Source organism: Hyla sarda, chromosome 12 (genome assembly GCF_029499605.1).
Source record: "Hyla sarda isolate aHylSar1 chromosome 12, aHylSar1.hap1, whole genome shotgun sequence".
Classification (NCBI taxonomy): Eukaryota; Metazoa; Chordata; class Amphibia; order Anura; family Hylidae; genus Hyla; species Hyla sarda.
In genome coordinates this window covers 40920619-40941249 of record NC_079200.1, presented here as the reverse complement: position 1 = coordinate 40941249, position 20631 = coordinate 40920619, and the positions used below count along the sequence as shown (strand labels likewise).

The following is a 20631-nucleotide window of genomic DNA, read 5'->3' as shown; positions in this document are numbered from 1 at the left end:
TCCGAATGCTGGGGAAGTGGAGTACCCCTTTTAAAGGGGTTTCTTCTATTTAGAGGATAACTAGCTGGCTGATGATGGGGATCACCACTGATCACAAGAACAGTGGTCAGTTGTTGTCCCCACAAGAACACTGTGTTTTAGTCTCTATGGAATTCCTGACATAACCAAGCACTAAACTTACCGATGTTCCCAAGTCCCATAGGCGGTGAATAAAGTGGCGGTCAAGGATGCATAATGCTGCCCCATGTACTTTAGGGAAACAATTGACTTTCATTCTTGTGAATGTTCAAAGAGAATAAATTAAGGGAACACTGGCCGAGGACTTGAAATGCTGCTCCATAAACTGATGGGACAACTGGCCTCTATTTTTGTGATTAATGCTACATAAAAAACAAGTTTTAATACAGCGCTATCTCTCACTGTAGAAACAAGTACCTGATACAGTTTGATGTGGGAGCAAACAATGAACAAAAAACAGCACATGTATATGTTTGAGTATAATGTGTAGATGGCTATTTAAACTTGTCATAGCAGAAATTAGCAATTACAAGTTCACTTTTTTATATATATTTTATTTATGTCATTATGTCATCAAATTCTACAAAAGTTTTAAAACAGACCCAGATAAACTGGGATATGAAGGAGAGTAAATACATTATGTGGGGAATTTCTACTTCACTACACCAGTGCAATTTGAACAAAAGTGGGAGTTTGCCCGATATCTTTTAAGTTGGATCTTTTAAAGGGGTACTCTGCTGTTAGACATCTTATCCCCTATTCATAGGATAGGGGATAAGATGCCTGATCGCGGGGGGGGGGGGGGGGGGGCAATCCCCCCTGCAGCAGCCCGGTACCTCAGCAGCCCGGAGCTAAGTTTTCTCAGAGTCCTATGACGGGCGGTGCAGGGGACAGGGCATCGCGACATCATGGCCCCGCCCCCTCATGATACCACGGCCCCACCCCCTCATGACGTCACAGCCGCCCCCTCAATGCAAGTCTATGGAAGGGGCATCATGCCCCCTCCCATAGACTTGTATTGAGGGGGCGGGGCATGATGTCACGAGGAGGCGGACCGTGACGTCACGATGCCCTGTCCCCTGCACCGCCCGTCATAGGACTCAGAGAAAACTTAGCTCCGGGCTGCTGTAGGGGGGGAATCAGGGAGGTCCCCAGAGGATACTTTGGATTGGGGATAAGATGCCTAACAGCGGAGTACCCCTTTAAGGGGAAAAATTGGACACTTTTACCACTCTTGACTGGTGCATGGAATGGTAAATTCCCTACATTGTTTCTACCATACAGCTTAGATATTAGGATTTTGTTGGTTTAGAAACTGTATGTCCTCTGTCTTGACTTACTGCTATGTGGTATATAGGAAGGATAAACTATAATTTACCAGGTATCAGAGGACAATGTAATCTATAATCTACCTATAGATGTTAAGGTAGGTGAATTATAAAGCTAAATTAAAACGTGAAAACAGAAGAAGCTGTCCTCTAGTTGTCAGACTCCATGTTTGCTGGTTGGTTTTGTGGCAAACTACTTTACTCCTTGGTAGAAGGCCTTAAAGCTTCTCTCTCTGTAGCTTTTCTCTCCCTGTATTCCTTGTACATGGCATATGTAGTTCCTGTAGATATACAGAAGAAATGGTAAATGCAATAGTAAATGTTTTAGCACTGCACTTGATGACTGGACAATTAAAATATACAAAGTAGAATGATTTAATACACTGCTCAAAAAAAAGGACACTAAGATAACGCATCCTAGATCTGAATGAATGAACTAATCGTATGAAATACTTTCATCTTTACATAGTTGAATGTGCTGACAACAAAATCACACAAAAATTATCAATGGAAATCAAATTTATCAACCCATGGAGGTCTGGATATGGAGTCACACTCAGAATCAAAGTGGAAAACCGCACTACAGGCTGATCCAACTTTATGTAATGTCCTTAAAACAAGTCACAATGAGGTTCAGTAGTGTGTGTGGCCTCCACGTGCCCGTATGACCTCCCTACCTGGACATACTCCAGCCACATGAGGTCTAGCATTGTCTTGCATTAGGAGGAACCCAGGGCCGCCGCACCAGCATATGGTCTCACAAGAGGTCTGAGGATCTCATCTCGGTACCTAATGGCAGTCAGGCTACCTCTGGCAAGCTCATGGAGGGCTGTACGGCCCCCCAAAGAAATGCCACCCCCACACCATTACTGACCCACCGCCAAACTGGTCATGCTGGAGGATTTTGCAGGCAGCAGAACGTTCTCCACGGCATCTCCAGACTCCAGTCACATGTGCTCAGTGTGAACTTGCTTTCATCTGTGAAGAGCACAGGGTGCCAGTGGCTAATTTGCCAATCTTTGTGTTCTCTGGCAAATGCCAAGCGTCCTGCACGGTGTTGGGCTGTAAGCACAACCCCCACCTGTGGATGTTGGGCCCTCATACCACCCTCATGGAGTCTGTTTCTGACCGTTTGAGTGGACACATGCACATTTGTGGCCTACTGGAGGTCATTTTGCAGGGCTCTGGCAGTGCTCTTCCTGCTCCTCCTTGCACAAAGGCGGAGGTAGCGGTCCTGCTGCTGGGTTCTTGCCCTCCTTTGGCCTCCTCCACATCTCCTGATGTACTGGCCTGTCTCCTGGTAGCGCCTCCATGCTCTGGACGCTACGCTGACAGACACAGCAAACCTTCTTGCCACAGCTCGTATTGATGTGCCATCCTGGATGAGCTGCACTACCTGAGCCACTTGTGTGGGTTGTAGACTCCGTTTCATGCCACCACTAGAGTAAAAGCACCGCCAGCATTCAAAAGTGACCAAAACATAAGCCAGGAAGCATAGGAACTGAGAAGTGGTCTGTGGTCACCACCTGCAGAACCACTCCTTTATTGGGGGTATCTTGCTAATTGCCTGGTGATAGGCTGAGCCCACTGTCATGTAAGAAGCGGCTTCTTACATGACAGTGGGCTCAGTCTATCACTGGCCGGGGCCGAACATCGCTGCTGACGGCTGTCCGACGTTCCTGTCCCCAGGAACAGCGTGAGGCCGACGTAGGTAAGTTAAAGTTTATTTTGTTTATCTATTGCAGCCCAGGCATAGGGATACAGCGTACAGCAGTGGTCTCCAACCTGCGGACCTCCAGCTGTTGCTAAACTACAACTCCCAGCATGCCCAGACAGCCGTTGGCTGTCCGGGCATGCTGGGAGTTGTAGTTTTGCAACATCTGAAGGTCCGCAGGTTGGAGACCACTGGCGTACAGTATAAAGTTCCAGCGCCGGTGGCCCGCAATAAACAGGAGGAGGGCAGTGCTTGCGGGTGACATGTGAGTAGTACCCCGCTGGGCTGATAATTTATTGGGGGGGAGCAGAACAGTGCTGGCGGGTAACATGATTTAGGGGGAGCAGAACGGCGCTGGCAGGTCACATGATGGGGGGGTGGGGGTGAAAGAAATACTGTGGAACCGCCATAAGTTACAAAAATACCATGATACACGTTTTTGGTCATACCACCCAGCTCTACTGCCACCCTATCACGTGTTTCAGTCCAAAGACATTCATTATTTTGCAATTATTTTTGTGTAAATAGCGCCATTTTTGTCTTTGGGCTGCTAATACAAAATGTAAAATATGATGTGTGATCTCCAGCATAGGTCATCAGTACCTCACCCAGCCCCCACCTGCAGTATTAGAGATTTCTAAGTTTACCAGCCTTGAACATTTAGTGTCCTTGTCTATCAGATCATTGGGGGTCTGACGGCCCTCACCCTTCCCAATAAGCAGTCTGAATGGGCTGTGGCATTTGTGCAAGGGCTAGAACCTCTTTAATGTTCTTCTCGGCTCATACTGGCAATCACATATTATTTGTGGTTGTGGTGAAAGGTCCTGCAATGTAGTCCCATTCACCTCGATAAGACAGTGCTGCACCTTCTGCTGCTACTAATAATACTGCAAGTACAAGTCGAGGTAAACATTAGGAGGCTGCATGGCCTACATGAATGACCACAGCCCCATCAACATCTGATCAGATGGAATTCTGATGGCCCACCTTCCCTTTAATAGAACAGAATCCTCATCTTCTGGCAGGAGTGGAGAATGGTGGCTACAAAGAGCATCCACAGACTACTAATTGTGAATGTGCACTGTGTAAAGCTTAAAGGGGTACTCCGCCCCTTGACATCTTATGACCTATTCCAGTGGTCTTCAACCTGCGGACCTCCAGATGTTGCAAAACTACAACTCCCAGCATGCCCGGACAGCCAACGGCTGTCCGGGCATGCTGGGAGTTGTAGTTTTGCAACATCTGGAGGTCCGCAGGTTGAAGACCACTGCCCTATCCAAAGGATAAGGGATAAGATGTCTGATCGTGGGGGTCCTGTCGCTGGGGACCCCCGCACTCTCCCTGCTGCACCTGCCGTTTGTTTCAAGCGTCGGGTGCAGCGCTGGCGGCTCGTGAGTCACACTCACGCCCCACTCGTGATGTCACGGCCACACCCCCTCAATGCAAGTCTATGGGAGGGGGTGTGATGCCCGTCACACCCCCTCCCATAGACTTGCATTGAGGGGGTGTTGCCGTGATGTCACGAACGGGGCGTGACCGTGAAGTCACGAGCCTCCGCATCGTCAGCCATTCGGCACGGAGCAAAGTACCGGATGTCTGTGGGGCTGCAGCTGAGATCGCGGGGGTCCCCAGAGACGGGACCCCCGTGATCAGACATCTTATTCCCTATCCTTTTGGATAGGGGATAAGATGTCTAGGGGCGGAGTACCCCTTTAAATTTCCGTTATAGTGACGACATGGGAAGTTTTGACCAGTTGCTGAAAGACTTCAAGGCACAGAATGAACAAGTAGGGGTTGTTTAATGAAGAGAAGCACTTTTTGGGTAGGAACATACGCTGCAGATTTTCTGCAGCAGAAAATGTGCCAAAGGCAAAAGTGGATCCATCTGCTATGGGAAATATCAAGGACTGAGCTATACTTTACCAAGCTGAATCCACTTGAGCCTTTGCCACATTTTAGGCTACAGTAAGTCGGCATCAAATGTTCCTACCCTAAGGCTCCATTTCCACTTGGTAGTCTTTTGGAAAACTACCATCACTGCAGTTATTAAGCCAAAGTCAAAAGTGGATCCAGCAGAAAGAAGTCCTTCCTATATTTCCCATTTGATTTCAATACACGTCTGGCTTCAGCTCAAAAACAGCTGTGGCATTTTTCCATATCGTGGACATCCAGCCTAAATAAGCTTAACCACAGGCGGATGTTTGCATATATATGGCTTGTTGCAAATGACCTGAACGGATGGTCATTATAGCCACCCAAATAAACTATCTCAGTAATTCTAAAGCCTCAAATGGTATTTCTGTCTGGGTATTTATGGCATATCCACAGAATATGACATAAATGTCCGATAGATGTGCCTCTTCCAGCAGTGAGGCCAGTATTTTTCTCAGGATCAAAGTCCCTCTGACCTTGTTGCTGTTGCTAGTAGTGTTTGGGAGGCTTGAAACAGTCAAATGGGCTGTTTTACATATCTTTAGTAGAGGTTAAAGGGGTACTCCACTGGGCAGCGTTCGGAAGTAAATGTTCTGAACGCTGTTTTCGCACTGCGGGCGGTCTGCCACACCCCTTGTGACGTCATGGTCACAGCCGTCACACCCCCTCCAATTGACTTGCATTGAGGGGGCATGGTCATGATGTCACAATTGGCGTGGGTGACCCCCACAGCGCAAAAACAGCGTTTGGAACATTTACTTCCGATCGCTGGCCAGTGGAGTACCCCTTTAACCTTAAATTGTAGCTAAACGTTGAGACACCTGACAAGTTGTGATCTGTAGAGGTCCCACTACTTTGACCCCCTTGACTTCCTTGAGTGCTGTGTTCCTTTGTTTATGCACTGCTGAATGAAAGTCTGAGGAAAGCCAAGCAAAGACTAAGGGTTGCAGCTCTCAGGTAAGCGCTTCTTGTCCTTTTTGTTCTAGCGATCAGTGGAGGTCCCGGCAAAGTTTGGGTACACTTTAGGCAAACATTTTATGCAACTCCAATGAGAGTTACTCAAACTGTCTAAACCAGGGGCCTCCTCTGTGTTTAGCTTCCTGACCACCTCATTTTTGAGACAGACGTGGGTCTTCCACCTCTGGCCCCCTAATTTTTCAGACATTCGAGGCATATCCTGTGGATCTGTATTAAATGGCCAGATGCAAATAACCATATTGCTCTGTATTTTCTGCTCAGTCTCAGATTCACAGACTGGGAAGGGGCGTTCCCCAGCAGGCGTGAAATCATCTGAAGCCATACAGGGGAGAACTTCCTCCCTCACTCTGCTACACACAGCCCAGAGCAGTTCAGTGTGAGATGAGCCATGATTGGATAAGGCTGCACACACCCACCCTCAGCATTTCCTGATTTTGGACTTCTGCCAGGCCAGCAGGATTCCAAAGTCTGTGCAAGAAATAGGGGGAAATGTGCTCTGGACAAGTAAGTAGACACCTAGTGGCAGCTTTTTTGAAACATAAATAAAACATCGAAAACTTCATTTTTTTTTTTTTTTTTTTTAAACAAAGTGCATTAGAAAGATTTTTTTTAATCTTCCATAAGGAGTGCAATAGCAAAAATTGGTTTTACTGAGCGTGCCCATTTAATAAGATATAACAGTATACACTTCCTCGGTGTGGTGTATGCTGTGTATCTGTATGTCACATGATGCCGTGTAATGATCTTGTTTCCCCAGACTCTCTGATGACACATGCTCCTTCTGTGTCCTTGCTCCAGGCGATATAATCCCTCGATGCATATTCTGGAATTTACCCTCATCCTGGGATCATGCTTTCTACATTTTCTGAAAATTAACTATTGGGCTGTCAATGTTCTGAAGCGTGCTGAATAGTCCCATATATATACAGACATTTAGCTGCAGGGTCAAGACTGGTGCAGACAGAGAATTCTATTTTACAAAGCCTTACACATAATAATAACAGTAAGATATGGTTGCTTTAAAGCCAACAAACCATTTGCAGCCGAGTCTTGTTTCCTGTCATCAGTATACCTATGAGGGTAGCACGCATTAGGGGTACAATGCCAATATCTGAGGGGGGGGGGATCGTCTCCATTGTAAAAGGAGTTCTAGAAATAGCTGACGTGAGAGGGATGGCAGAGACAGTAGAATAGACAATGCAGGAAGAAGAAGGCTTGAAGCAGAAGCAATGGTCTTGATAATCACATCCCTGTACAGTTCTCATTGCTGGTGGTGGTCGTTGGATTGGACCCCTTTCCAAGTTTTTACTGTGGGGCTCTTGTTATGCCCCTGTGTACATTGGTTTACTGCTGTTCATAGCTTCTTGCCACTCTGACTTGAGTGGAGGTATCTAGTGTACTTGTATACAAGAGGATCATGGGGTATAGACCCATTATACAATAACCCCTCAAAGGGAAAGCTAATGGTATATGTTTGTAAAGCAGGTCCTAAGGTCTTTATTTAGAGCGTACTGCATTTATATTAACCCCTTAAGAACCGGGGTTTTTTCCGTTTTTGCATTTTCGTTTTTTGCTCCTTGCCTTTAAAAAAATCATAACTCTTTCAATTTTGAACCTAAAAATCCATATGATGGCTTATTTTTTGCGCCACCAATTCTACTTTATAATGACATCAGTAATTTTGCCCAAAAATCTACGGTGAAACGGAAAAAAAAATCATTGTGAGACAAAATTGATTAAAAATGCAATTTTGTAACTTTTGGGGGCTTCCGTTTCTACACAGTACATTTTTCGGTAAAAATGACACCTTATCATTATTCTGTATGTCCATACGATTAAAATGATACCCTACTTATGTAGGTTTGATTTTGTCGTACTTCTGGAAAAAATCATAACTTCATGAAGGAAAATTAATACGTTTAAAATTGTCATTTTTGACCCTATAAGTTTTTTATTTTTCCGTGTATGGGGCGGTATGGGGGCTCATTTTTTGCGTCGTGATCTGAAGTTTTTAACGGTACCATTTTTGCATTGATAGGACTTATTGATGCACTATTTTGGACTTTGGAATTTTTTTGCGCGCACGCCATTGACCGTGCGGTTTAATTAACGATATATTTTTATAATTCGGACATTTCCGCACGCGGCGATACCATATATGTTTATTTTTATTTACACTTTTTTTTTGGGGGGGGGGGAAGGGGGGTGATTCAAACTTTTAATGACCTTTATTCACTTTTTTTTTTTACTTTTTTTTTTTTGCAGTGTTATAGCCCCCATAGGGACCTATAACACTGCACACACTGATCTTTCACATTGATCAGTGATTTCTCATAGGAATCCAGTGATCGATGATTCTGCCACTTGATTGCTCATGCCTGGATCTCAGGCACTGAGCAGTCATTCGGCGATCGGACAGCGAGGAGGCAGGTAGGGGCCCTCCCGCTGTCCTGTAAACTGTTCGGGATACCGCGGATTTCGTCGCGGCTATCCCGAACAGCCCACTTAGCTAACCGGCACACTTTCACTTTAGACGCGGCGTTCAACTTTGAATGCCGCGTCTAAAGGGTTAATAGCGTGCGGCACCGCGATCAATGCCGCGCGCTATTAACCCGACCCGCCGTGGCCCCGCGTTATAGATTGGGAGCGGACACATAACGTTCCAGTACGTCATGTGTCCTTAAGGGGTTAATATCTCTGATTGAGAAAAGGATTTCCCCTACACTTAGTCCTGTATATTTAAAGCATTTGTATAGGGAAAATATACATTTCTAAAAGAATTATGAATAAAGAATAATTTTATAAGGGACGTGATAGCATAAGGGTTTTATACTCAATGATCCTCTTGAGGATCTATAGGATTTGGTATAGGAGTAGTGATGGTACCCCTTTCCCAACCCTCTAAGAAGTCTATGGGGGAGATTTATCAAAGTTGTCTATGTCCCGCATCAATATGGACCAAACCACAGAGGGTTAGGCCGGTCTATTGTGCGCCTAATTTATCAAAAGGCGCACGGCTCTTCTGCGCACGGACTTCGGGATCTACGGTTTAGACTGTATTTAAACCTGCTCCAGCATGGTCTGACATTTCAGTGTACTTTCAGCCAATGCGTCTTGTCGATGAAAGGTCGCTTTTGATAAATTCAGCACCAATGCATTTTTCAGTCTAAAATAGACTAGAATGCTTCATGTTCGAAAAATCCTCTAAAGCAAAAGTCACGAAAAAGTCTCACGTATTTAGACATAGGCATAACAAAACTGTAATGGAGAATAAAATGGCAAACGCAGCAATCCATGGAGCCCTATTGTACCTCTTTATATCTCATATGGAGACTTACAGTCTAGTTTTCTTCCTAATTCTGTATGAATTGTGGCATTCTCTATTGCCCCATTGGAGAGTATTCCCATATGGCACAATATAGTGTCAGGCCAGATGATGCACTAAAAGGTGCGAAACAGCTGTTTTAGCCTTGTGGTACCCCCCTGTTTGCGTCTACCCCTTTTGTAATATGTGAGTATACATTGTGAATAAAATAAGAATCTGAAGAAATATAGTGAGTGCCAGCTACCGTATCTCATTATCTGATGAATGCACAATATAGTGTGCCTAGTTGCATGCAGAGACCTCCATTCTTGATATTGCAGCAGTCGGATCCAGCCATCACACATTTCCTATCTATTAGTGGACCAAGCTCTTTAATACCTTTTATACAGTGATATCCAACCTGTTGTAAAATTATAACACCCAGCATGCCCTGATAGGTTTGAATTAATGATAGAAAGAGAGGCACACAAATGCCACTAAGTACATACTCTGTTACCTGCACTATACATGTCATTGTAGAAGTCTTCATGGTGACTTTTGGAACGAGCACAATGGAAGATTTGGAAGGTATCCCGTGCTGCCAATCTCTCAGAGGTAAAGTCAGGGCCAATATTTAACAAAAGATAACTTTATTGTAGCATACAACGCGTTTCAGAGCTGGGATGGCTCCATCCCGGCTCTGAAATGCGTTGTATGCTACAATAAAGTTATATTTTGTTAAATATTGGCCCTGACATTACCTCTGAGAGATTGGCAGCGCGGAATACCTTCCAAATCTTCCATTGTGCTCGTTCCAGTATCCATTGCACGACATCCCGGTGTGGGAAGTCCGCAGCAGCCGTGCAGCACTTTCGGTGTGATCTCTGTTAGACTCTCTGAGCGTTGTGCCTCGCGTATTGCACAACTATACAAGGTGAGCTTAATATCCACCTTCCCCATTATCATCCACCTGGTGATCCCACATATGGAAGCGCTCCTGTCCTATTTTGTCTTTCATAAAAAGTGTGAGCCCAATTCGAGCTGGCATCATGTTACTGAAATCATGGTATAGCCCTTTCCAAGATTCAGAAGAACACGGATCAGCCAGAACTTTAAAACTATTGAAACTTTAAGTTAATAACATGGATTATCTGTTGACAATGGGGCCTGTAAAGGGATGGAATATATTAAACTTCTAGTGATCCATCAGTTCTTAAAGTTGATGCGTTGGAAACCGAAAAAATGGGCAAATGTAAGGATCTGAGTGACTGACAAGGGCCAAATTGTCATTGGTAGATAACCGGGTCTGAACATCCCCAAAACGGCAGGCCTTGTGCAGCGTTTCTGGTATGTAGTGGTTAGTAAGAAGAAACGATAATCCAGCACTTGGGAAAATTGCTGCTTTATTTTCAAATCCTCTAAAACAGCGTGGAGCTGATACACTTCACAACACCTGAAAGATCTTGACGCGTTTCGAGCGCATGCGCTCGAAACGCGTCAAGATCTTTCAGGTGTTGTGAAGTGTATCAGCTCCACGCTGTTTTAGAGGATTTGAAAATAAAGCTGCAATTTTTTCCAAGTGCTGGATTATCGTTTCTTCTTTCTATATTGGACACACTGAGTCTAGGTGGGAATCCGAGCACTGGTGAGCTGGACTTTCCGTATCTCTTTGCATGTAGTGGTTAGTACCTTTTAAAAGGGATACATGGAAGGAAAAAAAACTGTGAACCAGCCTCAAAATCATGAGCGAACAAGGCTCTGTCCAAAGTCTGATCCAATCCCACAGGAGAGCTACTGTAGCATTAATTGCTGAATGAAAGATGCCAGAACACATTGCTACTCAGCTTGCTGTGAAACTGGAACTCGGCCCAACACTCAAAGCACCTACAAAGGACACGAGCATTCAGAGATTTTGTGGACTCCAAGCCTCAATGGGTCAGAGCTGCTTTGGAAGCACGAGTTGGACCTACGGGCTTAGGAAGGTAGTTTTAAAGTTTTTCTGATATGCATGTATAAAATACCTTATAATACTAGTAACAGCATATAGCACTATTGAAAAGCATAGTATTATAGTCAAACACAGTGGCTTGCGCAGGCCAATATGATGTAATGATATTGGAATGGCCAATGATCAATGTGCCATAGAAGACTTACCCAAAGCGGTGGCCCCCACAACACAGGCCTGTGCAGCTACCCTTGTATGAATCAGATGAACAGACATTTTCACATTGCCTCGTTGTTTAAGTCTGTAGAGTCCATAGACGACAATCACAGCAAATCCTGCTAAACCTAGAAAGAAAAAATATTGAACAGGACTGTGAAAGCGTCAGGTTTAGGCAGAAAAATCTTACATCGGTCCCATAAATAGATGGACTACCAGTCACTTCATGACACCCTTCTAACAGGCGGTTCTGAACTGTTACCTAAGTGGTGAACACATTTGGCTTATGCACTTGGAGCCATAGACACTCAGTGGCACAATGGTGGCCAAAAGAGTTTCCAATGGCTTTTTGAAGTGATTTTTTTTCTACTGCATAAGAAAATGCAGACCACGGTTTGGTTTTCTATACTGTGGACCATGGCAAAAAGTATATTACAGTATATTTCTTTTTTGCATTATAGCCAATGACTATACATTGGCATAGCCTAAGGTTATGAACATTATTTAGCTGTCTTACAGCTATTTCTCTTATGACTTTCCCCTGGACATGCATATTTCGATCAGAAGAGTATGAATGGCAAAATCCAACATACCAGGTCTTTCTTTACCCCAACAGCAGATGTCTGGTTGCCACCAAATTGGCAGATTCCACCACCATGCTCAATTTAAGTAATTCATTTATTTTATGAAAACTCATTCATTGATATACCTATTGCAGACCATGGGTAGGGCAATGCACGGCTAAGGGATTCAAAGAACCCCAAAAAGAGAATAACAATGAATTTAACAACAATTGTTTGCACTATTAATAGGGCAGCGGGAAGGCTCTGGAAATGATCGTCAGTCCCATCAGTGTCCCATCTTGGTTAGCAATTGGCTGAGCCAGCAGGTCCTGCACATAGTAGAGAAGAAACCCCGCCACACACTGTATTCTGAAGCAATTTTCGTAGAAAAGGACCACTATAATCCAGGCGCTGCTTAATCCAAGGATGCAAGGAGGTATTGTAAAACCAGAAGCTTTTATTTGTATTACAGCATACAAGTTAACAGAATCATGACGCGTTTCGGGGTCTATTGCCCCTTCCTCAGATGATCTGAAGGACTACTGACACCAGCAGACCTTATATAGAGACATAATGGAGGTGATACAGGTCAAAGGGGTGGGCTGAATGTGATGTCACATCCAGTTCATTGTAAAAAATACAAAAAGAAATACACTTTATATACCCAAATAGTATCGCTATATTCATGCAGAATAGAGCCTTATATTAACAGGGAAAAATACAGAAAAGTATAAGCATAGCTTATATCTATCACCACTTCAGTAGGAAATGTGTCCCGGTAGTGTTACATCAGAGCGAGGCTCCATTAAGGGAGCCGTCATGATAGTAAACAGTGTAACATGTGGGGCCAGTTGTAAACATAAAAAACCCGATGTACACAGAGCGCTGACAGGTTGTTCGATCGCAGCGCGCGCCAGCGTTTCACCGACAAGCGTCTCTATGGAAGCGTTGCTAGGCTGACAGCTCTGTGGACACAGAGGCAGCCAATCGTATTGCCGGAGGCGCGGCCTGCGCCGGAGAGCTGTCAGGAGAGCGAGAGGGACGGACACATTGTATCTCCGATCTTACAACTCTACAGGATGTGGATGTGAACTGGATGTGACATCACATTCAGCCCACCCCTTTGACCTGTATCACCTCCATTATGTCTCTATATAAGGTCTGCTGGTGTCAGTAGTCCTTCAGATCATCTGAGGAAGGGGCAATAGACCCCGAAACGCGTGATGATTCTGTTAACTTGTATGCTGTAATACAAATAAAAGCTTCTGGTTTTACAATACCTCCCTGCATCCTTGCATCTTTGGATTAAGCAGAGCCTGGATTATAGTGGTCCTTTTCTACGAAAATTGCTTCAGTTTCTACAGGAAGATACTCGTCCTCCTGTGACCATCAGGCTTGGCAGCTGATCCCTATCTCTTGATACCCCGGATGAGGGGTGATATGCGCAATTTCTTCATTTATAAGGTGAGCGGCCATCTTCACTAAAATCCTGGGTTTATTCACCCAGTAAGTGTAGTGGATTCCTCACCTGCCAAGGGTAATACACGAGGCGCTGCCTCCCGGTTGTCTCTTTTTTGTCTCTACTTTTACACACTGTATTCTTCTGCCAAGTGTTGTGTGTTTATTAAACACAGTGCAAGTACAAATATAACGCGTTTTGGCCAAAGCCTTTTTCAGACTGACCTCTGACATCAGGTCCTGCACACACACAGCGCTCATCTTAAAAGGCAGGAGATCAGGGCACTGGACAGAGATGAACGGAAGCTGCGGGGGACCATGGCTAGGTAAGTATGGGGTTTATTTTTTAAAGGCCCCAGCACCATATCCATTTTTATACAAGCACCAAATACCCTGCAGCAGGCATAACACAATGGGAAAAGATAAAAGTAGAGGAGTTGTCCATAGTAACCAATCAGATCTACCTTTTTGTTTGCACCAAGTTTGAGAACTTTCTCACGGTCATCACTTTTATCTGCTTGTTTCCTATTACAATAACAGTACAGTGTCTCATCTCCATTTGCTGTAGTTGAATGCCACCCATTGTTCCCTCAACTGCAGTTACAAGTCAGTAGATTATCTTCTCTTTCCTCCAAAGTTTTATAGCTATAACCCTTTCCAAAACCTTCTGATATTGTTCAAATCTTAAAATACCCCGACCTTAGGAAAGAATATTTTGAGACTTGTAGTATTCTAACTCGTCTCCTGAGCCTTATACTATAATATCTGTTACATACAACTTGTGTGTTTTCTTCTGTTACTCACCCACTGGAACAAGAGGAGACTGCTTCATTTTACGTTGCAACTTGCTGGTTACGGATTCCTGTTCCTCAGGCACCCAGTTGTCCCCTGCTGTGGACATCTTGCCAACTTCACAGAGTCGCACAGCTGGGTTACATTGTGAATGGGACAAGGCTGGTGGTTTAAGAGAATAATGGACATATATGACTAATGTCAACATGTCTACAATAATTATTTTATTTATAATAATAGTAATATTAATATAACACCAACAAAGTACACTTTACAGTTTTGAGGGTACAAATAGGTGCAAAACTCGAACTCCCAGCATGCCCAGACCACCTTCAGCTGCCTGGAGTTTGTAGTTATGCAACAGCTGGAAAGCCATATGTTGGGGAACCCTATATGGGGAACACTATACTAGAGCATCAGTAGGCATGCTACAGGTGTATGAAGACAGGTATTTGGCATGTAAATATTGGCTATGCCCAACATATACCCATTCAAACAGTCAGCTACATAACCCCGGACGAAGACAGGGATTCTTTATGTACCCACCTATTAGCCGTGCTTGTGGAGAGCCTCCAGCCTTGTTCTCTTTCTGGGTCACTCGCTAGGACTGAATTCAGTTCTCACAGAGGTGCTTTATGTATGAGAGGGACTGGGCTTCCTTCCATGAAGAGCCTGGGAAGGGTAGTCAGGGTCGCAGGCTGTGCCTCTATCTCACACATGAAAGAAAGAATGATAAATGTTGAATTTGGCAAACACCTCTTGTCTTAACCCACTGGCATCTTCTAGAACCTACCACCGAGTGGTTAAAGATGTGTTGCTTACTTAATCCCAACACCTCACACAAGTGCATGCTTCTTTGCTCGAAACATTCCTATTAGAATTTTATAGATCACACTTCTATCCCAAAATGGCTCTTGAATTTGCGGAGCCCAGTGTCTTTTGTACGTCCTCCATTTTTATGTACTTTATATAATATGAATTAAACTGTTGTAATTTTGAATGTATCAATAAATTTAATATTTTTTTCATGAAATAATGTGGTATGGATTTATGGATTCAGCGCCGCTTCTCTGTGTGTAGGTGATATATGTATGATCTCTTGGTGGTCTAGTGTCACTGCCAACACTGTCTATGTTTTCTATGTTTTAACCAACTACGGCTTTCCAGTGGGGAAGATTGCTAGATGATGTGCTAGGATGCCTATAGTATGGTACAGACAAAGGTGTCCTAGTGGATCTTAGGAGCATAAGTCTCTTGGACCACCAGCCTGTAGTGGCGCTATCTGCAGCCACTAAAGTAAGGCAGTATCTTTCCCTCAGGGATGTAAGGTAGAGAAGCTCCTGATCTCTAATTGTGGCGCCGCTCTAGTAGTGACTATGTGCAGAATATATAGAGATCAGTTATGACGCCAGGGCACCGCTAACCTACACTGTCCAAGGTTGAGATAGCTTTTCCTGGGCCAAATGCTTGGACAATGATGTTTACTAAGGCAGGAATTGTGAAATCTGTCACAGTACAGACTTTGGTGCACAGGGAAGTGCAGAGTGATCTAGGATGGCCTTCACCTTGCTGGGATTTGTAGTTGCTGAGACTTGAGATTAGATAGCAACCTATGCTGACTTGAATACTTACGAGGGGGTTTTCCTGAGATTTGCATGGCTGCAGATTTTGGATTTCTTCTCCTTAGATTCCTCTGACTTCTTTACACACTTCTCCACACTTCTCTCTTCTTCTCTTCACAACTCCTGACTAGAACTGAACAGCTCCTCCCCCTTACATTACATAAAGGCCAATGTTGGAGTGCTCCTATTGGGGGGTCAGGGTCACCTAGTTCACTCTGCAGCAACCCTTAAAGGTACAGTGACACAATTTATTACAACACAGTGCAAGACAACCAAATATAAGATGGAGTAGTGGGTCCAGGACAGTAGCAGCAAGGATGCCGAGGTAATCTTTAGCCCATAGGATGACATCCTGTGCTGGGACACCACAAAATGGCTGCAGTAAAAAGCTGCCAGCAGCCTAGAACAGGAGAAGGTATGTTTTTTTTTTTTTTTTTTTAAGGGTCCTTTATACAGGGGGGTAAAATACATACAGGGAGTACCACATACAGGGAATTTCATATAGAGAAGGCCATCCATACAGTGGGCAAACTACCTACAAGGAGTCCTACCTACAGGAGGTCCTACATACAGGGGATCCTAAATACATTGGGCCACCTACATACAGAAGGCATAACTACCTACACAGGGGTGGGGGAGGGGGAAAACTATCTACAGAGAATCCTACCTACAGCGGGTCCTATATACAGGGTGGGGGGTGCTCAAACTATTTACAGAGGAAAAACTACCTACCCTGGAGTCCTACATACAGGGGGCAAACTATGTACGGGGGGGGGGGGGGGGGGGGGTTCTAACCACAGAAAGTACTATATTCAGTGGCAATGTACCTAAAGGGGATCCTACATACAGGGAGGAAGCTATCTTAAGGGGAGGCCCTTCCTCCTGGGGGAAAGCTACTTACAGGGGAAGGGGGCAAACTACCTACAGAGGCACTCTACCTCCAGATGCACATCTTGAAAAGCAGTTGCAGGTAGCAACATCTTCAATACCTGCTAACATCACACACCTCACCAAAGAGAATTAGTTCCAGCCATCACATTACGGGTGAGTGAATAAAATGTTTGTCCCAATACAGCAGCCAATTTTTTGTGTGTATGAGGCCCAAAATGTGTTGGATAGAGAAGACCAAGGGCTAATTTATTGGTCAAAGTGAGTTACGTCCCTGATCAGCCAGTATAACAGTATTATGAGACTATGACAGCTATTTCTCCAGACCCGGCACGGGTTATTTCTGGGAGCATGGGAAAGGTATAAACTATTTTTACCATAACAAATGACATTGTTGGACTGCACAAGTTGTGCAAACATATGACATATTTGTTGATACAATGGCTCGCAGTGTGTTTTTTTTTAACCCAAACTATATACACACATTATATCCTCTGGGGTGATCTTCTGTAGGACGGTAGGTCTCATACATTATTAATAGACATCACACATAACAACATGTTCAATTTTATTAACATAACCGATTTTGCTTTTACCAGTACATACAGGTCATGTTATTGTGGCTGAGCCTGGGCCCATCAGAGGACCCTCTTGTTATCTGGTGACACTCCAATATTATTCTTATATCCTATACTCCACATTGGATCAGACTTCCCTATATAGACTGTGAGCTCATTTATTTCCAGAATTTGTTTTGAGACCATGCCCAAATTTATCCTAAATGTCAAACCCACATATTACTATTACTTAGGCTGAATCCCAATCTTCTTAAAGGAAATCTGTCACCAGTGTCACCGGCACTAACCTGTTGATACCGACAGGTAGTGCAGGTGACACTGATGACAACGGAACTTACCTTGTCCCGGTCCGTAGCGGGGATCTCCTGTAATCTCCTCCATTACATGGGCGGAGCTTAATGATGTCACCACTTCTGTTCCCAGGAACCGGGACCCAGCAGAGAGCAGCAGTGGTGATGTCGCTAAGCTACGCCCATGCCCCAAGCCGCTGCTGCTTTCTGCTGTGTCCCGGGTCCTGAGAACAGCAGTGGTGATGTCACTAAGCTCCGCCCGTGCCCCAAGTTGGTGCCCAGAGCTGGAGCTAACGGAGGAGATTACAGGAAATCCCCACCACGGACCGAGACAAGATGAGTAGCGTTCTCATCAGTGTCACCTGCACTACCTGTCGGTACCGACAGGTTAGTGCAGGTGAAACTGGTGACAGATTTCCTTTAAGGTTATAACTAAATAGATATGATCAAGGGGGTTGTCCAGACAACCGTCACTGATGGCCCATCCCCTGGATAGGTCACCAATAGCTGACTGTCAAAGCCGCAACATCCAGATATACACAATGTATGGAATCAGAATCCTCAGCTCTGTATATTGTGCAGTGACTGTGCTTTACAACTGCAGCTTAGCTTCCATTCACATCAGTGGGAGCTGATCTGCAGTAACACAACACAATCACCACACAATGCGAGGAGCCAAGGCTTCTGGTTCTGTACATTGTGTATATCTGGGTGCCTGGGGTGAGCCGAATGGCTGATTGGTGGGGTGCCGGGTGTCAGCTACTTATGGCCTAGGTAGAGGATTTTTGGCCAGAAAGCCCAGCAATCTCCAGAACAAGACCCCAGTAGGTGGCACATACTCTATTCATTTCTATGGGAGCGCCGAAGAGACCTGAGTACAGTAAGACTGTTGGTGGGCCTTGAGGACTGGCTTGCTTTAAAGGGAACCTGTCATCACTTTCATGCTGCCTGAACCATGAGTCAATAGGGCAATTCACAGCGACTTCTCCCCACCCCACCAGCCTTGATCAATAGATCTCTTCCTGTCTGGGTATGGGACAAACTCCAACTCCAAGAACCAAATCCCTGGAGGATTATAGGGCGTTGCCAATGAAGTGGTCCACTAGACTGGCAGTACATTTTACAATAAAATATTCTAATATGTGTTTCGAAACTGGTCCGGTTTCTTCATCAGGTGTGATACAAATAACAAAGTGACATGGTATAAATACCACCCGAGTCCTATCACATGACCGGAAGTACAGAGAATCATTGGTTGCAATAAATCACAAAGAATATATATATATATATATATATATATATATATATATATATATATACCGCTGGATCCTGGGCTAGGCACGGGGGCAATAATGACTCAGATGCCAATTTACGGACAACGGTAGCTTTACTGAGGTTAGACAGATGGAAAAGTCTATACAGTTCAGCCAGAGCCCATGGAGGTGACCAGTGACTTCAGAGACCTTAAGGGCTTTCTGGGACTTGTAGTAGAGGTGGACAATTTAGTGCAGGCAACGTTGACTAGACAGATGACTTTGACTTGACTGACTTGTGACTGACAAGACTGACTGTCAGGTTTGTAGCTGGTGTCTGCAGACTGGACTTGAGGCTCCTATGACTCTGGACACACACTTAGGCACGACTTGACTGGTCCTCAGCAAAGACTAAGAGAATGTGCAGAGGCTCCACCCAAGGCTTATATGGGGAGGCTCTGGGGGGTCCCATTGGTCACCCCTAGGTCACCTGGTCACTGATACCTCCTGGGTAGCAATCATATGAGCAATACATACTATAAGTCGTCTCAAATAAACATCCATTAAACTGTAGTGAGTTCTATTACTTCATTAAGGCCCTCAGGAAATAAAGTATGAAACAAAAATCCAATATGATTCTCTATTAATTAGAACCAGAATTCTATTAGCCACCTTAGAAGATACAGACAGCATGAAAGTTACGAATGGATCCCTTTAAATATAAACTTTAGTTATAATGAGAATATTGCTTTCAGAAATTTAAGTGTGGATGAAGAACAACAATTATTAACTAAGCAATTTCAGGGACAATTCTTTATCCAGACCGTATATCTGTAGATGTATGTGATAGAATTAATCTTCTGGTTACAAAGACTTGAATTATATGCAAATCTAAATGAAGAATTCAGTGTATACACAAGATGGATCTAAATAAGATTGTGGTCGGTAGGGGAAGGCGACAGACAACTTCCAAGCCGCCTCCAGATGTGAGGATCCACAGGTTCCCATCGGATGCGACCACATGCTTCTTTCTCATGATCTTCTGTTTATGCTCAGGGTATTCCTCCACTTTTCTGTAGTCTCTGAGGGTGCGGGGACAGTAGCAGGGGGGGGGGGGGGGGTTAGAGGGACAGGGACGGATGTGATAAGAGAAGCAAATCCCCAATTGATGTATTCTCTGCTTGAGTGGAAAAAATACGTGCATAACATGTAAAAATATTTTCAGACAGAAATTCCATGAGCTGGAAGGTTAACCATTGTGTAACTACTGTACATGACATATTCAGTAATCCAGGCATCACAAATACTGAGACAATGAACAAAACTTACATTATAGGACTAGTAAATAGTAGATGAAAAAAATACTCATCTGATGAATCACATAGAAATAGATATCTTTATATAATAAATATGTATATTCAATTTTTTTATTAGGCTGGTCCTATAAAAATAAGTTTATCACTCCAGCTTTGCTTGTTTTGTTTTATGGATCGTTTGTCTGTACATGCCTATTATGCCATGCCCTTCCCTTGAATCGTTCCTGTGCCCGGTGCAAGGGGGATCCCTTTTCTCTTTTCTTTTCCCCGTACCTGTCGCATCTTTACCTCCTTTATTTATTCTTCAGACTTTTTTTTCCGCATTTATATTTCTTTCCATGAATATTATACTAGGCTTCATAGTGAGCCCCAGCATCCACCTACTCATGGGGATAGGCTTAGAGAGTTTCTCTGTGGTATCCTGCTCTCTTCTCTT

The 20631-nt window shown here is 44.2% G+C and overlaps 1 protein-coding gene across 1 annotated transcript; it reads right to left on the bottom strand.

Moving 5' to 3' along the window:
* Positions 1–551: 551 nt before the first annotated feature.
* HIGD1B (HIG1 hypoxia inducible domain family member 1B) lies at positions 552–14952 on the bottom strand. Its single transcript, XM_056548415.1, has 4 exons — positions 14795–14952; positions 14261–14410; positions 11429–11563; positions 552–1627 (listed from the first exon to the last, which is right to left on the bottom strand). Exons 2-4 carry the CDS (start codon positions 14355–14357, stop codon positions 1545–1547), a joined length of 315 nt encoding a protein of 104 aa, XP_056404390.1. The 5' UTR covers positions 14358–14410; positions 14795–14952; the 3' UTR covers positions 552–1544.
* Between the last annotated feature and the right edge of the window lie 5679 nt (positions 14953–20631).

Coding starts and splice junctions, on each gene's coding strand:
- HIGD1B (XM_056548415.1), bottom strand. CDS start 14,357: ATGTCCACAGCAGGGGACAACTGGGTGCCTGAGGAACAGGAATCCGTA. Junction 11,564..14,260: donor GTCTCCTCTTGTTCCAGTGG/GTGAGTAACAGA, acceptor TTTTCTTTCTAG/GTTTAGCAGGATTTGCTGTG. Junction 1,628..11,428: donor TGTGGGGGCCACCGCTTTGG/GTAAGTCTTCTA, acceptor GTATATCTACAG/GAACTACATATGCCATGTAC.